Source organism: Mastomys coucha, unplaced genomic scaffold, assembly GCF_008632895.1.
Source record: "Mastomys coucha isolate ucsf_1 unplaced genomic scaffold, UCSF_Mcou_1 pScaffold12, whole genome shotgun sequence".
Lineage (NCBI taxonomy): Eukaryota > Metazoa > Chordata > Mammalia > Rodentia > Muridae > Mastomys > Mastomys coucha.
Genome location: NW_022196894.1, coordinates 29,977,956 through 29,999,090, shown reverse-complemented (window position 1 = coordinate 29,999,090; position 21,135 = coordinate 29,977,956). Strand labels below are relative to the sequence as shown.

Here is a 21,135-nt window from a genome sequence, read left to right as displayed (position 1 = left end):
AAAAAAAAAAAAAAAAAAAAAGGTTTAAAGCCACATGATAATTCTTTAAAATGATTAAAAACATGAAAAACATGTCTGCCTTGCTCTTCATTAAATGCAATGATTAACATTCAAAACAAGAAAATAACATTACCAAAAGATGACATAAGGGTACATGCTATAGCTCAGGATTTAACACTTTGGGAGAGTCTGAGGAAGGAAGCTTGTTAGTTTGACTCCTAGCATACACTATACAGTGAGATCTTGTCCCAGAAAAACAAAACAAAACACACAAGCAAACAAACAAAAAACCCACAAAAGAAATACATTTGGATGTTTGGGTTTAGATGAACTAAATTCTCAAAAGCTTAATACTTACAATGAAAAACTTCATTCTAATAACCTGAAATGTAAACTCTTTTCCGTTTCTCTAAGTTGTGTTTATGTTTAAGGCTGTGCAGTTAGTGTGTACACATGCAAGTTGAAGGACAATGTTCAGAAATCCATTCTCCCCTTCTAACACGTGTTGTAGAGATTAGACTCAGGCCATCAGGCCTGGCAGGAAGTGCCTTTACCCACTGAGCCATCCTAACAGCCAGAGAAATGCAAATTTCTAATATTTTCTTGTTAAAGTTTTGAATACCCCAGATTTCATTTTTAAAAATCACAAAATATGGACCATCTGAATTGAACTTACTTATTTAATGTTGGTATTTAAGAAAATGCCACACAATCCTAACATGCATCATTCTCAGTTAAGCAAGAATATTTACTGAACGCACACCATAATACTAAACATCCCATTCCACAAGAAGGAAAAAATCTAATTGTGGTACTAGTCTGCTCTCATGGTAGGTGTTTTATAGGAAAAAGCAGGTTCAAAAGTTTAAAGGACAAGGAGGGGAGCAGTTGGATTATTAGGCAAAGTATTATTAGCTAACCTTTAAGCTAATTGGTCCTGAGTAAGGTAAGGAAGGTGGTGAACAGGGGAATTTCAGGACATTGAGATAACAGAGAATGAGTATTATCATCATAACTTTTGGGTTCTTAGTAACATTCTTCAGAGTCAGCCATAAAAACCAAAGCGAACTCGAATGTACAGGAAGGACTGCCTGGTTGTCAGCTCTGACTCAAGATATTTTAGACATAACAGTTCATGTTGACCTTTGATGAGTCCTACGTAAAGCTTTGTGGAATTCCTTAAGATTAGCAAACCTCATACAGAACATTCATAACATACAGAACAAAAAAAGAATGTGTGGTCAGCATATCCTTGAGCCAAGTCAATTCTCTTTGTCAGTCACTGACAGGCATGTTATAGCAAATGGCTACACTTATTCTGGGGGGAGAAGGGTCAATCCTCTTCCTACTGCTCCATAATAATTTTTTAAGAAAGTATCTGAGTATAGTGAAATACACTTTTAATTCCAGCACTTGAGAGGCAGAGGTAGGTAGTATCTGTGATTTTAAGGCCAGCCTGGTCTACAAAGTGAGTTAAAGGACATCCAAGGCTATGGAACAGAAACCTGTCTTAAAAAACAAACAAAAATAAATAATAATAAACATAAGCCTAACTGACCAGACATATAAAGCAAGTAGATTTACGAACACGCAATGGCTTATGTGACTAGATTTGCAGTAACACTGTACAGCAGAAAGCACTAGGTTAGTGTTGTAGATTTGGTTTAATGCTACTCATGTTAATTTGTTCCCCCAAGTTACCCAGGAATCAGCATGTCTGCACTTAAGATGCTGAGGGACCTGCCTCAGTTGGTTTTGACTGGTAAATAAAGTTGCCAGTGGCCAATGAATTGGCAGGGAGACAGAGGCAGGACTTTAGGATTCCTGGGCAAAAGACTAAGGAAGCAGCAGGAGGGCAAAGAGCCGCCATGCTGAGAAAGGAGTAAAGACCAGGCCTGAGAGGTGCCGGAGAACATGGAGAGCATAGCCAGCACGTGAGAGTTGGGAATTGTGGCCCAAGAGAGCTGCTGCAGGTCTGGGTCTGGGGTAGCCCAGATGGAATATAGGTTTTAGTAAAGATGAGTCAGGAATATTGGAAGGGAATGTGTTAGCTGCACGAAGGTTATGATATAGCCCAGCCATTGAGCTGCTGTTTAAGGCATATTAAAATATAAGGCTCGGGGGCTGGCGAGATGGCTCAGTGGGTAAGAGCACTGACTGCTTTACTGAAGGTCCTGAGTTCAAATCCTAGCAACTACATGGTGGCTCACAACCATCTGTAATGAGATCTGATGCCCTCTTCTGGTGCATCTGAAGATCCCATTGTGGATGGTTATGAGTCACCATGTGGTTGCTGGGAATTGAATTCAGGACCTCTGGAAGAGCAGTCAGTGCTCTTAACCACTGAGCCATCTTTCCAGCCCCTTTCTATCCCATCTAGGGCTAGAGAGTTGGTTCAGACTAATAGAACCTGTTACCTTTTTTAAAAAATCATTTTAATGTTGTGTATTTGTTTCTGTCTGTGGGTATGCACACGTAAGTACAAGTGCCCCCAGAGAGCAGAGATGTCAAGATTCCCCTGGAGCTGACTATGAGCCACCAGATGTGGGTGTTTAGAGCTGAACTCAGTTCCAAGATTCATATAGTAGCTCATGACCATCCATAACTCCAGTTGCACTTTCTTGTGGTATCTGAGGGCAGTGCACATGTATAGTACACATACAGGCAAAACACTCATATACATAAAATAAAATAAAACTAAAAAAAAAATTTAAATAAAAATGTCTAATTTAAAAAGTCCATGTACTACTTGTCCTATAATTTTTATTTACTTATTTTGTCTATGACTTGTTTTGAGATAGCTTTCACTCCGTAGCCTGAACTAGCACAGAATTCATTATAGAGCTTTGTCTTCAAACTTGCAGTAATTCTCTTGACTCAGTCACCTGAGTGCTGGGATCATAGGCAGGAAAGAAGGAAAGGAATACAGGAATGGTGGTAGGAGACAGAGGTAGCAGTATCAGGAATTCAAGAATATTATTGGCTAGCTACAGAGTGAGTCTGAGCCCACCTTGGCTCCTTTCAAAAAAGGAGAAAATCTTAATAGCCTGATTAAGTACATCTAAAAGAAACATGGACTAGAAAGATAATCACTAGTTAAAGCCCTTCCTTCAAAAGCTTGAGACCACTGCTCAGTTCCCCAGAACCCTTACAAATGCTCAGTGGATATAGCAGCCTATAATTCCATCATTCATTAGCAGAGACAGGGAGTCCCCTTAACACAATGTCTAACCTGACTAGCCATATCGATGAGCCTTGGGTTCAACTGAGATCCTGCCTCAATGATTAAGGAGGGCAAGGAAGGCAAATGATTAAGGATTATGATGTCAACCTTGAGCTTACACACACACACCCTATATACAGGAACATACATACAAACATATTGCACAGACATGAGTTTAAAAAAGGAAATATATAACCAGATCTAGAAACTTTTAGTGGTGGGATGAGTCTCCAGGAGCTGGGGTAGGAAACTGAGAGCCTCCAGCAATCAGATTAGTGCTGCTGTCAGCTGCAGTTACAGAAACATCCTTCTGCAGTGGACAATGGTTAACTGTAAAGACTCATAAATGTTAAAATGCAGAAAATACATATTTAATGTTCAGCCATAAATGGGACTACAGCATCCATAGCATCCTTTCCAGGGTTCAGGGAACATCGTGGAAGAGAGGGCAGAAAGAATGTAAGATGTGAGAGATGGGATGGAGGGACGTGGAACAGTGTCTTCTAGGTATGACAAAATATGGAGTTCTTAAATATACAGTGGCTATGCTCACATGCCTAAGTCCAACACAAGATTGGACCTACCTATCAACCTCTTGCCATAGAGGGGACTCACAAGGGCTCAAACCCTCCCAGAAAATATGCAATTAATGGTTCTGGGAACAGGAAAGACATTTTCCTTTTTTTTGTTTTTGTTTTTTGTTTTTTTCTAGGCAGGGTTTCTCTGTATAGTCCTGGCTGTCCTGGAACTCACTCTGTAGACCAGGCTGGCCTCAAACTCACAGAGATCCACCTGTGCTTGCTTCTGCCTTCCAAGTGCTAGGATTAAAGATGTGTGCTACTAGAGGCCAGCTCCACTCCTTATCATAAATACCATTTTAACATTAAACATTTTACAAAAAAATGCCAACATACAGGTATACTTAGTTGCCTATCACTTATACTTACTGATCGGGCACATTTTTTGGGGGGGCTGCTAGAAAGCCCATCCAGTTGCCCATGTTCACCCAGAAACCCTGTTACTTGGTCCAAGAAAGAAGATACATCCAATTGGTGCCACTCTACTAGCTTCTGACCTAAAGAATAAAAAATAAATAAAAAAATCAAGACATATAAACATAATTTTTCTAATTAGTCATTAAATAACTGACATATAAAGTTTGCTACAAATTCATATCCCCATCTCTCACTGAAGTCACACATACCTACTGACAACGCCAATTAAAATTCAGATAACATTCTCACCCATCCTGAGAGGAAAATTATCTGTTTGCATTATAGCCATTTAGGAAGAAGAAATTCAAACAAAGCAAAAATCTAAATAGCAGAATCTAAATAAAATATAATCAATAATAAAAACAGTTTACCCTCTAGTTCTCTAGAGGGACACAAGCACCTAAAACAATCTCATCAATTTAATAATAGGAAACCCTATTAAGATGATTGATTATATCAGTTTTTCTTTGAAAGAACAAATTGTACAAATACAAAATATTGTTACCCCTCAAGTTTCCAGAAATAGATTCTCTAAATAAACACATCCAAAGTTGTTTACACAAACAAGAAAACTTCCCTTAACTATCAAATTGCTGAAACCAGATCCAGTCAAAAATTAATCAGCTGTGAAAAATAAAGGATATAATTTGATATAACTTACCTGTCCGTGGATCTAAGATGGAAACATAGGGGAAATCCCCTAGCTTATAAAACTGTATGTATCTCTGACCTTCCTCGCTGTCATGATAAACCTGTTAAGCCAATAAAATTTTTAAAAAGTCTCTTTAAAAAGGTTGATCACAATCTTGTTATCTATTAAGGGCAATGGATTCTTCAAACAAGCCTTGACAAACATGTTAAGTTCTATGCTCTTAAGCAGAAGTAATGAGGTACAGATTTAACAGCCTACTCTTGGCCCCTCCTGAAAGCATCATCAAACACCAATCCATGCCTCCTCCTTTCTCAGTTCAGAAGAGATACTAGTAGTAACTTCCTTTTCAAGTGTTAGTCTGCCTGTGAATTTTTTGTTTTCTTGGGTTTTTGTTTTGTTTGTTTTTTGTTTTTTTTCTAAGACAGGGTCTCCCTTTATATAGCTCTAGCTGTCCTGGAGCTCACTATGTAATCAGGGTGTCCTTGAACTCACAGAGATATGCCTGCCTCTGCCTCCCAAGTGTGCCACAATGTCTAGCACTGTATTTGTATTCTAGTAAGTCACATATATTAAAATTATAATCTTGAAAACCCAACATTTATTAGGCAGAGATGTTCAGTTAATATTTAACTAAAATAAAAGGAACTCTGCCATTAAAAACAATCCTGGAAGCTAGCAAAGGACTCACTCATCAGATAGAAGTGCTTGCAGCACAAGCCTGACAACCTACAGTGGAAGGAGAAAACCAATTTCCAAAAGTTGTCCTCCAACCTCCATACCACATACTGACACATGTAATACATACACACAAATTTATAATAGAAACAAAATCCCACTGAGTTTCTCAGAGGTAAATGGACAGCACTAGTAGCACATCTTAGGTATGTTTACTCAGTTGTTGTTAGTGATTGAAACTGGACCTGCCTAGGGTGTAATCCCCAGCTACTCAGATGGCTGAGGTCAGAGGATTACGAGTTCATAGCCTTATTGGTGGTGGTTCCAAACACTAAAAAAGGAGCTGGGCCAGGTGGATCTCTGTGAGTTTGACAGGATAACTAGGAATACAGAGGAACACTGTCTCAAAAACCCAAAAATAAATAAATAATAAATAAATTAAGGAGGATGAAAATTTGCTTGTAAGTGGTCCCAGGTGAATCCAAAGTAGCAAGCCTTTCCAAAAACCAACCACTAAACAGAATGAAACAAAAGGGAAATTAGCGGAAATGTGGTGATTTGAATATGCTGGGCCCATGAGAAGTGGCACAGTTAGGTGTTTATTGTGTAGGCAGGTTTTGAGGTCTCCTAGTGCTCAGGCTCCACCCAGTGCACGAGTTGGGGTGGGGGCCGGTGGTGCACGCTTCCTTCTGGCTGGGGATCAAGATGTAAAACTCTCAGCTTTTCTCCAGCACCACATCTGCCTACACACTGCCATGCTTCCCACTATGATGATAATGGACTGAACCTCTGAAACTGTAAGCCAGTCCCAATTAAATGTTTGCCTGTATAAGAGCTCCCTTGGTTATGGTGTCTCTCCACAGCAGTAAAACCCTAACTTTGACAGGTAGGCTACCTGTTTTAACTAGATAATTTACACAAAAAGCTACTACAGCCAGAATACTAAGCTAAGAACAAACAGTAAAGAGTGACACACACAAGCTAGAACACATCTTAATAGTTCTTAATAGTTCTGCAATGCGCTAAGACCTTTTACACATGACCATTGGCCTTGTATTGCTATTAAATAGATGAAATAGACTAATTTAAGGTGACATGTGCTCTAAGCAAGAAATACATACCTTATCTTGAGAATTTTACATCAAATGGAAACATAATGCCATTAAAATGTTAATGTTTTATCATGTATTAACTTAAAACATATGATTAAAGTTAATTTCCCTTTTCCCTTGAATTTTTTCAAATGGAACTTCTGGACAAATGTAAACTGTGTGGCTTATACTACATTTCTACTGAGCTGTGGAGCTGTAGATAGACTTGTCAAGATGCTCCTGAAGTATGACTGAACTCACTTTTTTCAGTTCATAGCCCCATTATCCCTCTATAACGTCCTATACTATAAAGACAAATACTAAGAAATTTTTAATTAACTGTCGCTCTCACCTGCCAGAAAATGAAATGTTCCCGGATAATATTCTTCACAGCTTCATTGCTCCATACATCACGGTTGAGGCACTGGCAGGCAAAGTCTTGTACATTTTGAATGTTTATCATCAGCCACTTATTCTGCATCTGGCCACACTCTTTGGCCTATAAGAGTAAAATTTCCATTTAGACACTCAGCATATTTTTAAAAATGACATTGAGAATTCATCACTTCTTTGTGTAGAAGATAGTGGTTAATATATATTCACAATTGGTCCGAGTGCAAAGAAAAGTATCAGTGGAGTGCTCAGCCACACATGGGACATCTATATTACTGTCTCTCCTAACCCTAGGCTCAGTAACCATCATGGAAGAGAGGGTAAAAATTTTAAGAGCCAGAAATTGGAGAGGACCAGACTGCAACAGTTATCTTCTGGACCATGACAGGACTCACTCAAAATCCTAGCATGAGGTCTGAAGGAAAAGATATGAACCCCCAGCTGAGGAGCTACTGGCAGATGATGGCTTATGGGGCAGGGAGAACCAATTTTCTTTAAGAATATCATCCCTGGTAGAGTGACCATGTTCCAGTGGGTGTCCCCTGGACCATCAGGGTAAGAATAGCACAAATTGGACTTGATGATTGTAGAAAAGGCAGGGACAGGGGCTACATAAGTTGAGAGGTTGGTTGTGAATCTAGAAGTTAGAGAAATAGGGGATATGATTAAAATACATTGTAACAAATTCTAACAGGGTGTAGGTGGTGCACACCTTAAACCCCAGCACTGAGTAGGCAGAGACATGTAGAACTCTTGAGTTCAAGGCCAGCCTGAAATACATACTGAGTTCCAGGACAGCCAGGGCTTCATACCGAGACTCTGTCTCACATCCTGCTGTCTCCCCCACCCCCAAAATTACCAATATTAGTAAGTATAGTTTTAACATCTAGAGGCTGGGCTGTAGTCTAGAAGTTAAAAAGGAGTTGATGCTCTTACAGAGAAATGGAGTTTGGTTCCTAGAATCTATGTCCACTGGCTCACAGCTCCAGGGTCTGAGTAACTTCTATAGCATGCTTATTTATGCATACAAATACACAAATAATAAATATTTTAAAATGATATCTAGAATATTTAGTATTATACAGTATTATTTTGCACATACTTAATCCTTGTGATGGCTGTCAACTAGACTGGATTAGAAGAAATACAGGACTGATGAAACGTTCCTGTCTCATGACTAGGAAAAAAGGCCCAGTCTGAAGTTAGGTGGCACCAGCCACTAGATGGATGGGAATGGGAGGAAGAAGTGTGTACAAGTCTGTAAGCCATTACTTTCTCCATGCACACGTGGTCATTGGATCATCAGACCTAGTAAGCCTTCATCACCAGACTGGAACCGCGGAGACATAGCTCCTCGGATTGAGCAGCTGCTGCATTCTGTTTCTCAAGTATACAGAGAGTTACTATTGAACTACCAACTTCTACCATTAAGCTAACCTAGTAAGTGGTCGCCACCCCTTAACCCCTGCACCCTCCCCAGCCCACAACATGTACAATAGTCTAAAGATTCTGCCCCTTTAGAAACTCCAATTAGGACATAAAGCAAAGAAGAGAATCTAAGAATCTTGGCTTCATGGCTTCTAGCTAGCTGCTGGTGCTCCTGTGCTGCCCACATTCCACAACAGTCTTCCCCCTCAACAAATGCTCTCTAGAAATTTCAAGTATCTTGAAGATGTGATAGTTTTAATTTTTATCAAGTTTGTTTTTAAAGATTTATTTAGTTAGTTAGTTAGTTAGTTTTGGTTTTTCAAAACAGGGTTTCTCTGTGTAGCCCTGGCTGTCCTCAAACTCAGAAATCTGCCTGCCTCTGCCTCCCAAGTGCTGGGATTAAAGGCGTGCACTACCACTGTGGGGCTGTTTTTAAAGATTTATATGTTTCAGTGTATATATGTGTGTGCCTACTGGCTTTGTAGACCAGAAACGGGCATCATATCCCCTGGGACTGCAGTTATAAGCCACCATGTGGGTGCTGGGAACTGAACCTGGGTCTTCTGCAAGAGCAACAAATACTCTTAACTGCTAAGCCATATCTCTAGCCCCTGTTGTTTTCTTGACAACAGACATTCTCATTGATAATCAAGTAAACCTGGCCCTGTTGGGATTATCTTTTGTGTACAGTATAAAGACTGTTTTTTAATTATACAAATGCTAATTTCTGGCTACACCATATTTTGTAAACACACCCTCACAGCCTCTGAATAGTTTAATAAAAAGCTGATGGCCTCTAACAAAGAAGGAGAGAATAGGTGGGACTTCCAGTAGAGCTGGAAACTATAGGAGTCAGACACAGAAGAATTGGCCAGCCAGAAGTAGAGGAAGAAGTACACAGTGACTGCAAGAGAGGTAACTAATGAGCCATATGGCAGAACACAGATTAATATGTATGGGTTAATTTAAGTTATAACAGTTAGTTGGAAAGAAGCCTAAACAAAAACCTTAAGCATTAATAATTAATAAATATAAGTCTCCCTCTGTCTTTATTTAGACGTGGAGGGCATAGAAAGTCATTAACAGTTACAAGTCCCAGGAAGTTTTCCTTTGCCTTTAGGAAAGATAAAGCTAGGAAGAACAGTGGAGAATATATTCTACAATTAGATACAGATGTATTTCCAACATCCCCAGTACAGGTCTGAAACAACAAATAGCAAATATACACAAATTTAATGTATTGCCACAGTGAGATCAAACTTTTATTTTTTTTTTTTTAAAGATTTATTTATTTATTATATGTAAGTACACTGTAGTTGTCTTCAGACGCACCAGACGAGGGTCTCAGCTCTCATTATGGGTGGTTGTGAGCCACCATGTGGTTGCTGGGATTCGAACTCATGACCTTCCGAAGAGCAGTCGGTGCTCTTCCCCACTGAGCCATCTCACCAGCCCCGAGATCAAACTTTTATAATGTCAGCCATGACACAAAACTAGCACAAATTCTTTTTCCTTCTTCATAATTTCATACATAATCTATTCTTACTGTAGACCAAGAACTTTCACCTTTTTACTTAAGAGAAACACTTTATAGTTTGCCTTTGACATACCAAACTACCAATATCACTAGTTAAGCTTTGGGACACAATTAAGGAAAATGAGTTACTTAAACACAAGCATTAAGATACTACAAATTGAGCCAGGCAGTGGTAGCACATGGCTTTAACCTTAGCACTTGGGAAGCAGAGGCCAGTGGATCTCTGTGAGTTCAAAGCCAACCTGGTCTACAGAGTAAGTTCTAGGACAGTCAAGGCTACAAAAAGAAACTGTCTCAAAAAAAAAAAACCAACCAACCAAACAAACAAACAAACAAAGCTCATATACTATTGTTAAAGCTATACTTCATTTATTGCCAGTAGAAACAGAAATCAGTGTAACCCTTAATTATATTATGCAGAAATAGTTAAGATACCAATTCTTTATATAAATGATTTTTTTCTCTTAGAAAATAAAAGGCACAAGGCACACAGAGGACACAGAGACAGGCCAATCTCTGATTTTTTTTGACCAGCTAATCTACACAGTATGTCCAGGCCTCATGATAAGACACTGCCTCAAAAATAAAACAAACAAACACAAACAAATAAATAAGACACTGAAATGGTAAAAAACGATTCATAGTTATAGCAGAGAATCTCTAACAACTTACTGTTTCAAAGCTGCCCTTGTGCATCAAGTCGATCGGGGGCCGGAACAGATCTGCAAGGGTGGTCAGCTTCTTATCGATTGCTCCTCCATTTCTTAATTCCTGTTCCTGCCTAACTGCAGCACAGAGAGATGGAGAAGTTTTAATTAGCCATAAAATGAAAGTGTTAAATTACATAATAAACAAAAGACCTAGCATTGACTGAAGAATACCAAACAGCATGCTTGGCCGCAAATACAAAAAGCTAATGATGGCTGGAAAAAAAAAAAATGCAAAGAGTAAAAAAAAAAAAATTCAGAGGTTGTTCTCTAGGCCAAAGGAGAAAAGGAAAAAATTAAATTAGTTACAAATAGTCATATTGGGCCAGGCTTACAATCAAAGCTGCCTGGGAGGCTAACATAATCAAAGGTTCAAGACCAACCTCCACCAACTTACTGAGAGAGTATCTCACAACAAGAAGAAAACCTAAGGGGATGGTGAGATGGCTCAGTGGTTAAGAGCACTGACTGTTCTTCCAAAGGTCCAGAGTTTAAATCCCAGCAACCACATGGTGGCTCACAACCACCCGTAATGAGATCTGACGTCCTCTTCTGGTACATCTGAAGACAGCTACAGTGTATTTACATATAACAATAAATAAATCTTGAAAAGGAGAAAGAGAAGAAGAAGAAGAGGAGGAGGAGCTAGTTGAGGATCTAGCTTACTGGTACCTATCTAGTATACTCAGGACCCTCCCTGTGTTTAGTCATTAAAAACAAAAACAAAAACAAAAATGAATTCACTGTGAGGTGAGGATTCACCTGAGTGGTAGAGTACTTGCCTAGATTTGGTCCCTAATAGCACATACACACACAATAACCATTATCAACTCAAATTTTTTCACATATTCATGAGCAACAGAATAAAGATTTCAGAACCATTTCTCTAGTTCTCACAATGCTCCTAACTCATCTACTATGTCTAGCTCTTAATTTGAAAGACTCTCAGTAGACGTTATGGACACTGCTGGCACCATGTACTAGAAGAGCACAGATTCCTTTGATAATTTAAGCCACCCCTTTCAACCATTCCTAAAGATACAGGAACTATCTGTGCACTGACCAGCTCACTATAAGTTACAAAACCAGACAAAGTCCAAACATTTCTCATATATAAAATAACTATCCTTGGCCACTAGATGATGGCTCAGTAAGTCCAGGCACTTGCTACCAAAACTGATGGCCCCAATTTGATCCCCAGGGCCCATATGGTAGGAAAAGACCAACTCCAATAAGCTGTCCTCCAGTTAGAGGACATGTGCACATCATGGCCTCTACACCACCCTGAAAGAATAAACAAACATACATTGACCTTTCTTTAGAATTCTTTAACAAGTATGAGCCAAAATACTTCTGACCTATTCCACAGAAAGGTATGAGCAGTGCTAATTAGTTTTATGTCGACTTGACATCAGAGAGGAGGAGTCTCAATTGATAAAATGTATATCAGTAACTCTCAACCTTCCTAATGCTGCAACCCTTTAATACAGATAACTCATACTGCAGTGACCCCAAACCGTAAACTGTTTTCACTGCTATTCCATAACTGTAATTTTACTACTGTTATGAATCATAATGCAAATATCTGATATATAGGATATCTGATATGACACTCCATGAAAGGAGGTTGTAACCCATAGGCTGAATTAGGGTATTTCCTTAATTAGTGGTTGATGGGAGGGCCCAGCCCATTGTGGGTGGAGCCATCCTGTGCTGATGGTCCTGAGTTCTACTAAGAAAGCAGCTAAGTAGCATCCCTCCCATCCCACTATGGTCTGTCTCTGCATCAGCTCCTGCCTCTAGGTTCCTGCCCTGTTTAAGTTCCTTTACTGACTGAAGTGTACCACAAATATACCCTTTCCTACCCAACTTGCTGTTGGTCATGATGTTTCATCACAGCAATAATACTCATAACTAGGGCAGTGTGCGTAAATACAGGGATGTCAGGGTATTCATGTGGAGTCAAGTTCTCTCTTTTCACCATGTGGATCCTGGGGTCAAATTCAGGCTTGGTAGCCAGTAATCTTTACCCAAAATCTTGATGTCTCTAATTTTACTTTTTAAACATGGTGAACTAAAAAGTATTTAGGAATAATACTAATCATCTTTTTTTCTTTTTAACACAAAGGAAGGTGAAGAAGTTGCTGAGAGACTGGTTCACAAATACCTACTAGTTTCAGTTTGAAAATCTCGGAAACCATCAAATATTGAACGTGCTGGCCTTCGCCTTTTAGGAGCTGTAGGAAAAAAACAGAACTGATTAAAACTTAAAACATTAATTTTGAAAATTCTAAAGATATCCCTTATATGAGCATTTCTCTTTATTTATTGTTTTATTTTATGTGTATGAGCATTTTCCCTGAATGTAAGCTTGTGAACTATGTGACCAGAATTGGATGTCAGATGACCTAAAACTGGAGTTACAGACAGTTATGAGCCACCACAAGGATCCTGGGAATTGAACCTGTGTCCTTTCAAAACGTAGTCAGTACTCTTAGCTACTGAGCCATCTCTCCAGTCCTCAATGTATTTTAAAACTTCTATATTCTTAATAGTGCCTCCCCTAAAAACAAACAAACAACACAAAAAAAGAATTTCTAAGACAGCCAGCACTACACAGAGAAACCCTATTTCGAAAAACAAAACAAAACAAAACAAAAAGCAAAGCTCAGTGGATAAAGCACATGCTCTGTTCTCAAAATAAAAAGTCAAGTTATGAACATATAATGACTCAATCATCTTATCATACTAATAAGAAAATTAACTAAGTTAAGAGAGACCAGATCAAAATAAAAAATTTTTTTAATTCGGTTTAGTTCTAGGGGCTAATCATACTTTTTAACGTAAGATTTAAAATGACAGCAGGGCGGTGGTGGCGCACGCCTTTAATCCCAGCACTTGGGAGGCAGAGGCAGGCAGATTTCTGAGTTTGAGGACAGCCTGGTCTGCAGAGTGAGGTCCAGGACAGCCAGGGCTATACAGAGAAACCCTGTCTCGAAAAAAACAAAACAAACAAACAAACAAAAAGATTTTAAATGACTTTATTAAAATGCTATCTTCCATTAGAAAAATGTTCTCAAACTTAAAAAAATAAAAAGTAACAAATTACTCATGTACAACATAGAAAACGGACTTTTTGAAACAGGGTGCCTAGACTGGTCACCAGATCAATCTGTCTGAGTGTTGGGATTTAAAGGTATACACAACCATGGACAACTGAAAATGGAGACTTTAAATAATCTTTCACTGTAACAATGTAAATTGATTTATATATGGTAAGTCTGGCCAGCATGTAACCAAAACAATGCCTCACATTAATAATGATTAGAAGACAAAGAGTCCAAAAGTCCCTCACCCCATGTCAAAGCATCTTTTTCTACAAACTATGCATTTTGTTACTTAGGATAATTACTTTTCTCTTAGAATCACTAAGTTAAAAGTAAAACAATTTTTTAAAAAGATTTATGTATGAGTGTACTGCTGCTGTCTTCAGACACACCAGAAGAGAGAGCATCAGACTCCATTACAGATGGGAATTGAATTCAGGACCTCTGGAAGAGCAGTCAGTGCTCCCAAGCACTGAGCCATCTCTCCAGCCCTAAAAGCAAAACTATTAAATACAAAATCAGCCAGGCAGTGGTGGTACACACCTTTAATCCTAGCACTTGGGAGGCAGAGGTAGGTGGATTTGTGTTCGAGGCCAGCCTGGTCTACAGAGTGAGTTCCAGGACAGCCAGGACTACACAGAGAAACCCTGTCTAACAACCAGAAAAAAAAAAAAAAAAATCAAGTGCTAGATAGCTCATCAGTTAAAAGCAGCGGCTCCCTCTTCAGGTCCTAGCACCCACAGGGGTCAGCTCACAACTATATGAGATCCAACACAAAACACAAATTAAAAATGTAAAACTTAAAACCAAAAATCCGAAACTTAGGACTAGCATGCAATCCTGGATTTGGTCCCCAACACCACACAGACATGCAGTGGTGGCACATGCCTGTAATCACAACAGAATGTAAAGTCATCTTTGACTCTAGGAATTCAAAACCAACCTGGGCTGACTACAGAGGCCTACTGAAAAACAAACTTCATTGTTTTATCACGTTTATGTCATTCATAGAGGCAAACACAACACACCAACGTTTATGCTAAATCATAGTTAACAGGCAGGCACAGTGCTACATGCCTGGAATCTCAGTAAAATCAAAGGCTGAAGGTCATAATGGGCTACAAAGTTAACTTCAAAGCTGTACTGTCTCAAAAATAAAAGAATCACAATTACCAATTACCTTCAGGAATAGATTTTTTTAAAAAAAAATAATAATGGTTATGATTACATTTTTAAATAGCTTATCTGAATTTTAAAAATTTAAACCAGGAGCTAGAGAGATGGCTTAGCTGTTGAGAGCACTGGTTGGTCTTTCAGAGGTCCTGAGTTCAATTCCCAGCAACTACATGGTAGCTCATAACCATGAGCCATGTAACAATCTGCTGTGCATGAAAAAAACAACACTTATATGCGCACACACACACACACACACACAAGTAAATAGAACTTTGTCAGGCAGTGGTGGCACATTACTTTAATCCTAGGACTCAGGAGGAAGAGGCAGGCAGATCTTCTCAGAGTTCAAGGTTAGTTAGCCTGGTCTACATAGCCAGTTCTAGGACATCCATAGCTACATAGAAAGACCCTGTCTCAACTAAATGAAATAAATTAAACCTAATCCTTTTTGTTCTGCTTATCTTTCCTGTTTAAAAACAAACTAACAAACAAAACAACAAAAAACAGGTAGGGAGGCTGAAGAGATGGCTCAATGGTTAAGAATACTGGGCACTCTTCCAGAAGACCTGAGTGCAATTCCCAGCTTAAAACTAACTCCAAGATCTAACACCTTCACACAGACATACATGCAGGGCAAACCAATAATGCACATAAAATAAAAGAAAGTAATTTATAAAAAAAAAAAATTGGAGAATGTGATTCTTTTCACTCTTTGAACTATTTTTAATCAAGACATCCTATTAAAAATGTATGTTTTGTAGTAGGAATATTTTAGGCTCAGTGCCTTTGTTGTTCCTTTGTTTAAATACAGGTCAAAATCTAGTACCTCAGCCTTCTAAGTGGTAGAAGTACAGTCATGTACTTCCACAACTAGCCCTCCAAATAATGCCTTTGAAAACTAGTGATGATAGGGTTATTTTATTTTATAGTGTATGCGCTTGCCACAGTCCATGTGTGTGGGTCAGAGGACAAATATCAGTAGCTGATCCTCCTTCAATCATGAGCCCCAAGGATCAAATTCAGGTCATTGGGCAGCAACTTTGATATGTTGCGTCACTCAGTGACTCTGACAGATTTTAACCCTACCAACTGTTAAAGCAAGTTTGTTATATGACTAAACATAGAATAGTAGTGTAACAGGGAAATATTCTACTTCTAAACTGCCCAAAGCAGGCCAGCTAATAGTCCCTGCACTTCCTTTCACCCTTCATTTGTCCCTTTGGGAGATGCCTAATCACTCTGGCACTCTTTCTATCACCTCATATTGTCAGCCTTCTAGCCAGCTTCTCTCATTTCTCGGGCTCATCATCTGCTATTCACTCCTTCATCATACTTCTACTAAGAGCCTCTCCTCAAGCTACAATGCTTAAAAAAAAAAAAAAAAAAAAAAAAAAAAAAAAAAGAAAGAAAATCATTTATTTTTATGTATACACTGTAGCTGTCTTTAAACAAACCAGAAGAGGGCATTAGATTTCATTACAGATGGTTGTGAGCCACCATGTGGTTGCTGGGATTGAACTCGGGACTTCTAGAAGCACAGTCAGTACTCTTAACCACTAAACCATCTCTACAGCCCAAGCTACAACACTTTTAACCCATGTCTTTTACTCCAAGTAGCCCTGGTTCTTGCAAACCATTTACCATAAGCAAACACCATTCCTCCAGAACCTTCCTTCTGCCCACTCAATAGGCATGATACTCATTAAGGCCAAAAGAGACTAAGGTATATAAAAAGCTAAAAAAAATCAAGATGCACAAGGAAAGCACTAGATATCATAGTAGAATATAAGTACTAACAGAGAAAAACAATCAAATGAGAGGACCAATATAGTTTCATATTTTTATAAATTTCTGCTAATACCTAGCTTAAGAGAAAAACACCCGAGATTTTCACATCATCTGCATAATTTTAAATCTATTGCTTTATTTAAATTCAAGTACAGGAAGAATATTAAAATCCAGCCCCACACAGAAATATAGTAGTAAAGAGAGAAACAATATCATTTTAGATAAACATGAATATTCTTTGATACTACATCAAAATTCAACTAGTCGTGGTTCCTTAAGGATTTGTGCTAAATCTGCTTTGGAGAGTTGGTTCAACAGTTAAGAATTCACTGTTTTTTGTATGCACATATGTGCACACACATACTTCTACCTACAATGCCAGCTCCAGAATAACACACACACACACACACACACACACACACACACACACACACACACACACACCTCTACCTCTAACAACTCTAGGATATCCCATTTTCTATTCTAGCTTCCTTGGGTAACTCACACGTACATATTCACCACACCACACACACACACACACAAAAACACACACAGTAATCTTAAAAAAATAAATCTTAAGCTATGTCAGTTCCAGAATAACACACCTATACCCATGCACACATACACACCTAACTTGTAATGCCAGCTCCAAGATATCTCCTTGTATTCCTGCACTCACATGTACATAAACACCCATACCCATGATTAATATTAAAAAAAAAAAAGGGCTGGGAGATAGCTCAGCGGTTGGCAGGACTGTCTGGACTCCTCAGCGATCCCTGGCTCTTGCCAAAAATAAATAAATAAATAAATAAAAATAAAAATTCCCTTTTAAAGCTGGGCAGTGGTGGTGCACACCTTTAATCCTGGCACTTGGGAGGTAGAGGCAGGTGAATTTCTGAGTTCGAGGCCAGCCTGGTCTATAGAGTGAGTTCCAGGACAGCCAGGGCTACACAGAGAAACAAACCCTGTCTCAAAAAACAACAACAACAAAAACAAACAAACAAACAAAACAATTTATAACAAAAAAATGAGCTGAGCAGTGGTGGTGCATACCTTTAATCACAGCACTTGGGAGGCAGAGGCAGACAGATCTCTGAGTTCTGGGACAGCCAAGGCTATAGAGAAACCTTGTCTATTTAAAAAAAAAAAAAAAAAAAATCAACCAACCAACCAACCAAGAAAAATCTTTTAAAAATGGTTTGCGCAGAGCTGCGAGATGGCTCAGCGAGTAAGAGCACTGACTGCTCTTCCGAAGGTCCTGAGTTCAGATCCCAGCAACCACACACTGTGGCTCACAACCACTCATGAGATCTGATGCCCTCTTCTGGTCTGTCTGAAGACAGCTACAGTGAATTATGCCAGAGGGAGCAGGGCCGAAGCCAGCAAGTACATCCTAAGTTCAATTCCCAACAACTACATGATGGTTCATGGCCATCTATACAGCTACAGTGTATTCATTGTTTTAAGTCAAAGGCAGTCCCATAGACTTTGGCTCTTCTGCTTACTTTGTATTAAGGATACAGCATCTCTATCCAAGAGCTTTGAAAGAAATGCTTCTTTCTGTGATTTTGGGTGTCTTCCCAAAGGTCTTTGTGTTAATGGCTTGGTTCCCAACATAGTACTATCGGGGCCTTTGAGAACTGGGACCTAACAGAGAAGCTTTGGTCACTTGGGTTTATACCCTTGAAGGGAGGAGAGGGAGACCCTGGTCTCTTTTCTTTCCTTTTGTGTTTCTTGGCTGCCAAGAACTAAGCAACTTCTTACAGTATACGCTCTCACTATGATGTGTAATGCTTTGCCATAAGCAAAGGGACCAACTAAAACCTCCAAGAATTAACTAAGTGTTCTCTTTTTAAGAAGACTAACTTGACTATCTTATAATTGTAACTTGAAGCTGTCTAATACGTCCCCATTTCTCATTATCTATAATGTGTAGGTATATCCAGGGCAGGATAGGCTTAGCATTAAAACTACTTGCTGTGCAGACCTGAGGAGTTAAGTCTGAATCCCCAGAACCAAGGTAAAATACCTAATTGGTTTGGCAACACATCTGTAATCCCAGCCTTGGAAGGTGGGCACATAGATTTCTTCAGAGAAAACCTTCCGCCCTGCAGCAAAAGCCTTAACCAGGAAAGTAACTCAAAACTTCCTGAAATTTACCAGATTCCTTAGGCCCTTCCCTGCCTAAATCAGCAATAAAACCTGGGCTACAAAGAAGACTCTCAGAGCAGACCAGCTGCCTGGAAGAAACAAAACCCAGTTGGGCTGCCTAGAAGAGGTTTAGAACAACTGAGGCACTTGGAAAGGATGCTGTCCAACCTACTGAGCTGCCTGCAGGCTATGCAGTGTGTTCCAGGTTTCTAGCTTTGTAAGCTGTCACCCATGCTAGATGGGCTTTGGTGAAGCACCTGTCTTTGAGATAGTCTGCTCCTTTAAGTAACCCCTCACCCATATTCCCATAAGTAAAGCTCATTAGTTCATCAAGATGAACTTTGATGGTATCTGTACCTATAGCAGGCCCTGTATCTGAGGTGAGTAGACACATGTTATACCTCCCCAAAAAAGTTTTGTCACACAACACTGCAAAATAGGGGGAACCCCAGAGCAAGCTGGCCAGGGAAACCAAATATATCAGAGAGTTCTGGGTTTGACTCAGAAACCCTACCTCAATGAATAAGGTAAAAGAGTAACTAAGGATGGAGTTCAACCTCTGGCCTTCACATGCATGCACATGTACACATGAGCATATCCTTCAATTAACATTATAATTTACATTATCTCTAGATTATTTACAATACCTAATTCAATGTAAATGCTTTCTAAATGACTGTTCTGTTGTTTTTATAGTACTGATAAGAAAAATGTCCTTATATATTCAATACAGATGGAATTTCTGCAATGCTAGGGAATAAATCTAGTATCTCATACATGCTAGACAAGTGATCTACTTAGGGAGGAAATATTAACATCTAAATGGATTTTAGCTTTTAAAAGAATTATTTCTCCTTCTTGCAGGGTACACCTTTAATCCCAGAACTAAGGAGACAGAGACAGGCAGATCTCTGAGTTTAAGGGCAGCTTGGTCTACATAACAAGCTCTAAATTAACCAAAGACACACAGTACGATCCTATCTCAAATAGGTAAATAAATTAAAATTTTAAAATTTTCTTCCCTATGCTAACATTTCTACAAAACTTAAAATGGGTCTCTTATTTTCGTGTTTCAAACTATTTTCCTGTACTAGTGTTCTCCATACAATATACATTTCATCATATGTTTGCCCAAACACAGTAAGAGTCAACCCTCTATTTTTTAAGCAATACCTAAAAATACTTGTCTCACAGAGGTAAGCAGGCACTTATTAAACTATTACTGTTCTTGAAAGTTGATTAAATACCCCATACTTCAGCATACTCTGAATATGCCAAGACTACTAACAAGTTTTTGCACGCAATAAGGACTATTTTTTTCATCTGTCCAAAATAGGAACAGAACTTGAAGAAATTAAAACAAGAGAAGATAAAGTATACAAAATAATAGTTATAAGTCAAGTATATATTCAGAAAAATAACATAAAATCAAAAGTCCCTTTTAATATAATAAAAGAGGCAGCAATTCCAAAGAGAGTGGGGGAGGTGAGGAGCTAGGTACTATAATGCAGGTCTTCAACCCTAGAATTTAGAATGTAGAGCAGGCAGCTAGCTAGGACTACACAGTGACACCCTTCCTTAAAAGAAAACGACAACAACCAAACAACAACAACAAAATCCAGCTTTGGTAAGCTTCCTACTTTTTGGCCTTCTGCAACATACTGTCAATTGTTAATGTACAATATTATTCTCCATTATGGAATACAACTTCCCAAGAGAAATACAAAAATATAAGATAAAAACTGATTCTATGAATGAAGACACAATCTCAAGCAAGCCCTCGTATCTTCAGTTAACTTTTTTAAAATCCTAGATAACAACAAAGTCAGATAAGGGCAAGCAAGTAAAGAGAACTTACCACCAAACAAAGGCTCTGGCTCCACCAATATTTCTTGCTTTTGAGGAATTGGAGCACGAACTTCTTCTCTATTAAAAGAAAGTGAGAAGATATCACTTATGATACCTGTTTTCCTCCTTAATTAGGAATGTATCCAAATTATCAAGCCAAATACACAGTTTTTATGAACTACAGTAATCAAGATAAAAGTTGTAAATGGCCAGGAGAGATGGCTCAGTGGTTAAGAGCACTGACTACTCTTCCAGAAGTCCTGAGTTCAATTCCCAGCAACCACATGGTGGCTCACAATCATCTGTAATGAGATCTGATGACCTCTTCTGGTGTGTCTCAAGACAGCTACAGTCATATACA

The 21,135-nt window shown here is 38.8% G+C and overlaps 1 protein-coding gene across 4 annotated transcripts in view; it reads right to left on the bottom strand.

Annotated features, from left to right (window-relative positions):
• Ubxn7 (UBX domain protein 7) overlaps window positions 1-21,135 on the bottom strand; it is a 66,188-nt gene that overhangs the window by 13,912 nt on the left and 31,141 nt on the right. For all 4 annotated transcript variants that reach the window (XM_031363655.1, XM_031363656.1, XM_031363654.1 and 1 more), the window contains 6 exons: window positions 20,785-20,852; window positions 12,873-12,938; window positions 10,667-10,779; window positions 6,989-7,135; window positions 4,880-4,970; window positions 4,171-4,298 (listed from right to left, as the gene is read on the bottom strand). In XM_031363655.1, the coding sequence (XP_031219515.1) occupies window positions 4,171-4,298; window positions 4,880-4,970; window positions 6,989-7,135; window positions 10,667-10,779; window positions 12,873-12,938; window positions 20,785-20,852 (613 nt within the window). The remainder of the gene's footprint in view (window positions 1-4,170; window positions 4,299-4,879; window positions 4,971-6,988; window positions 7,136-10,666; window positions 10,780-12,872; window positions 12,939-20,784; window positions 20,853-21,135) is intronic.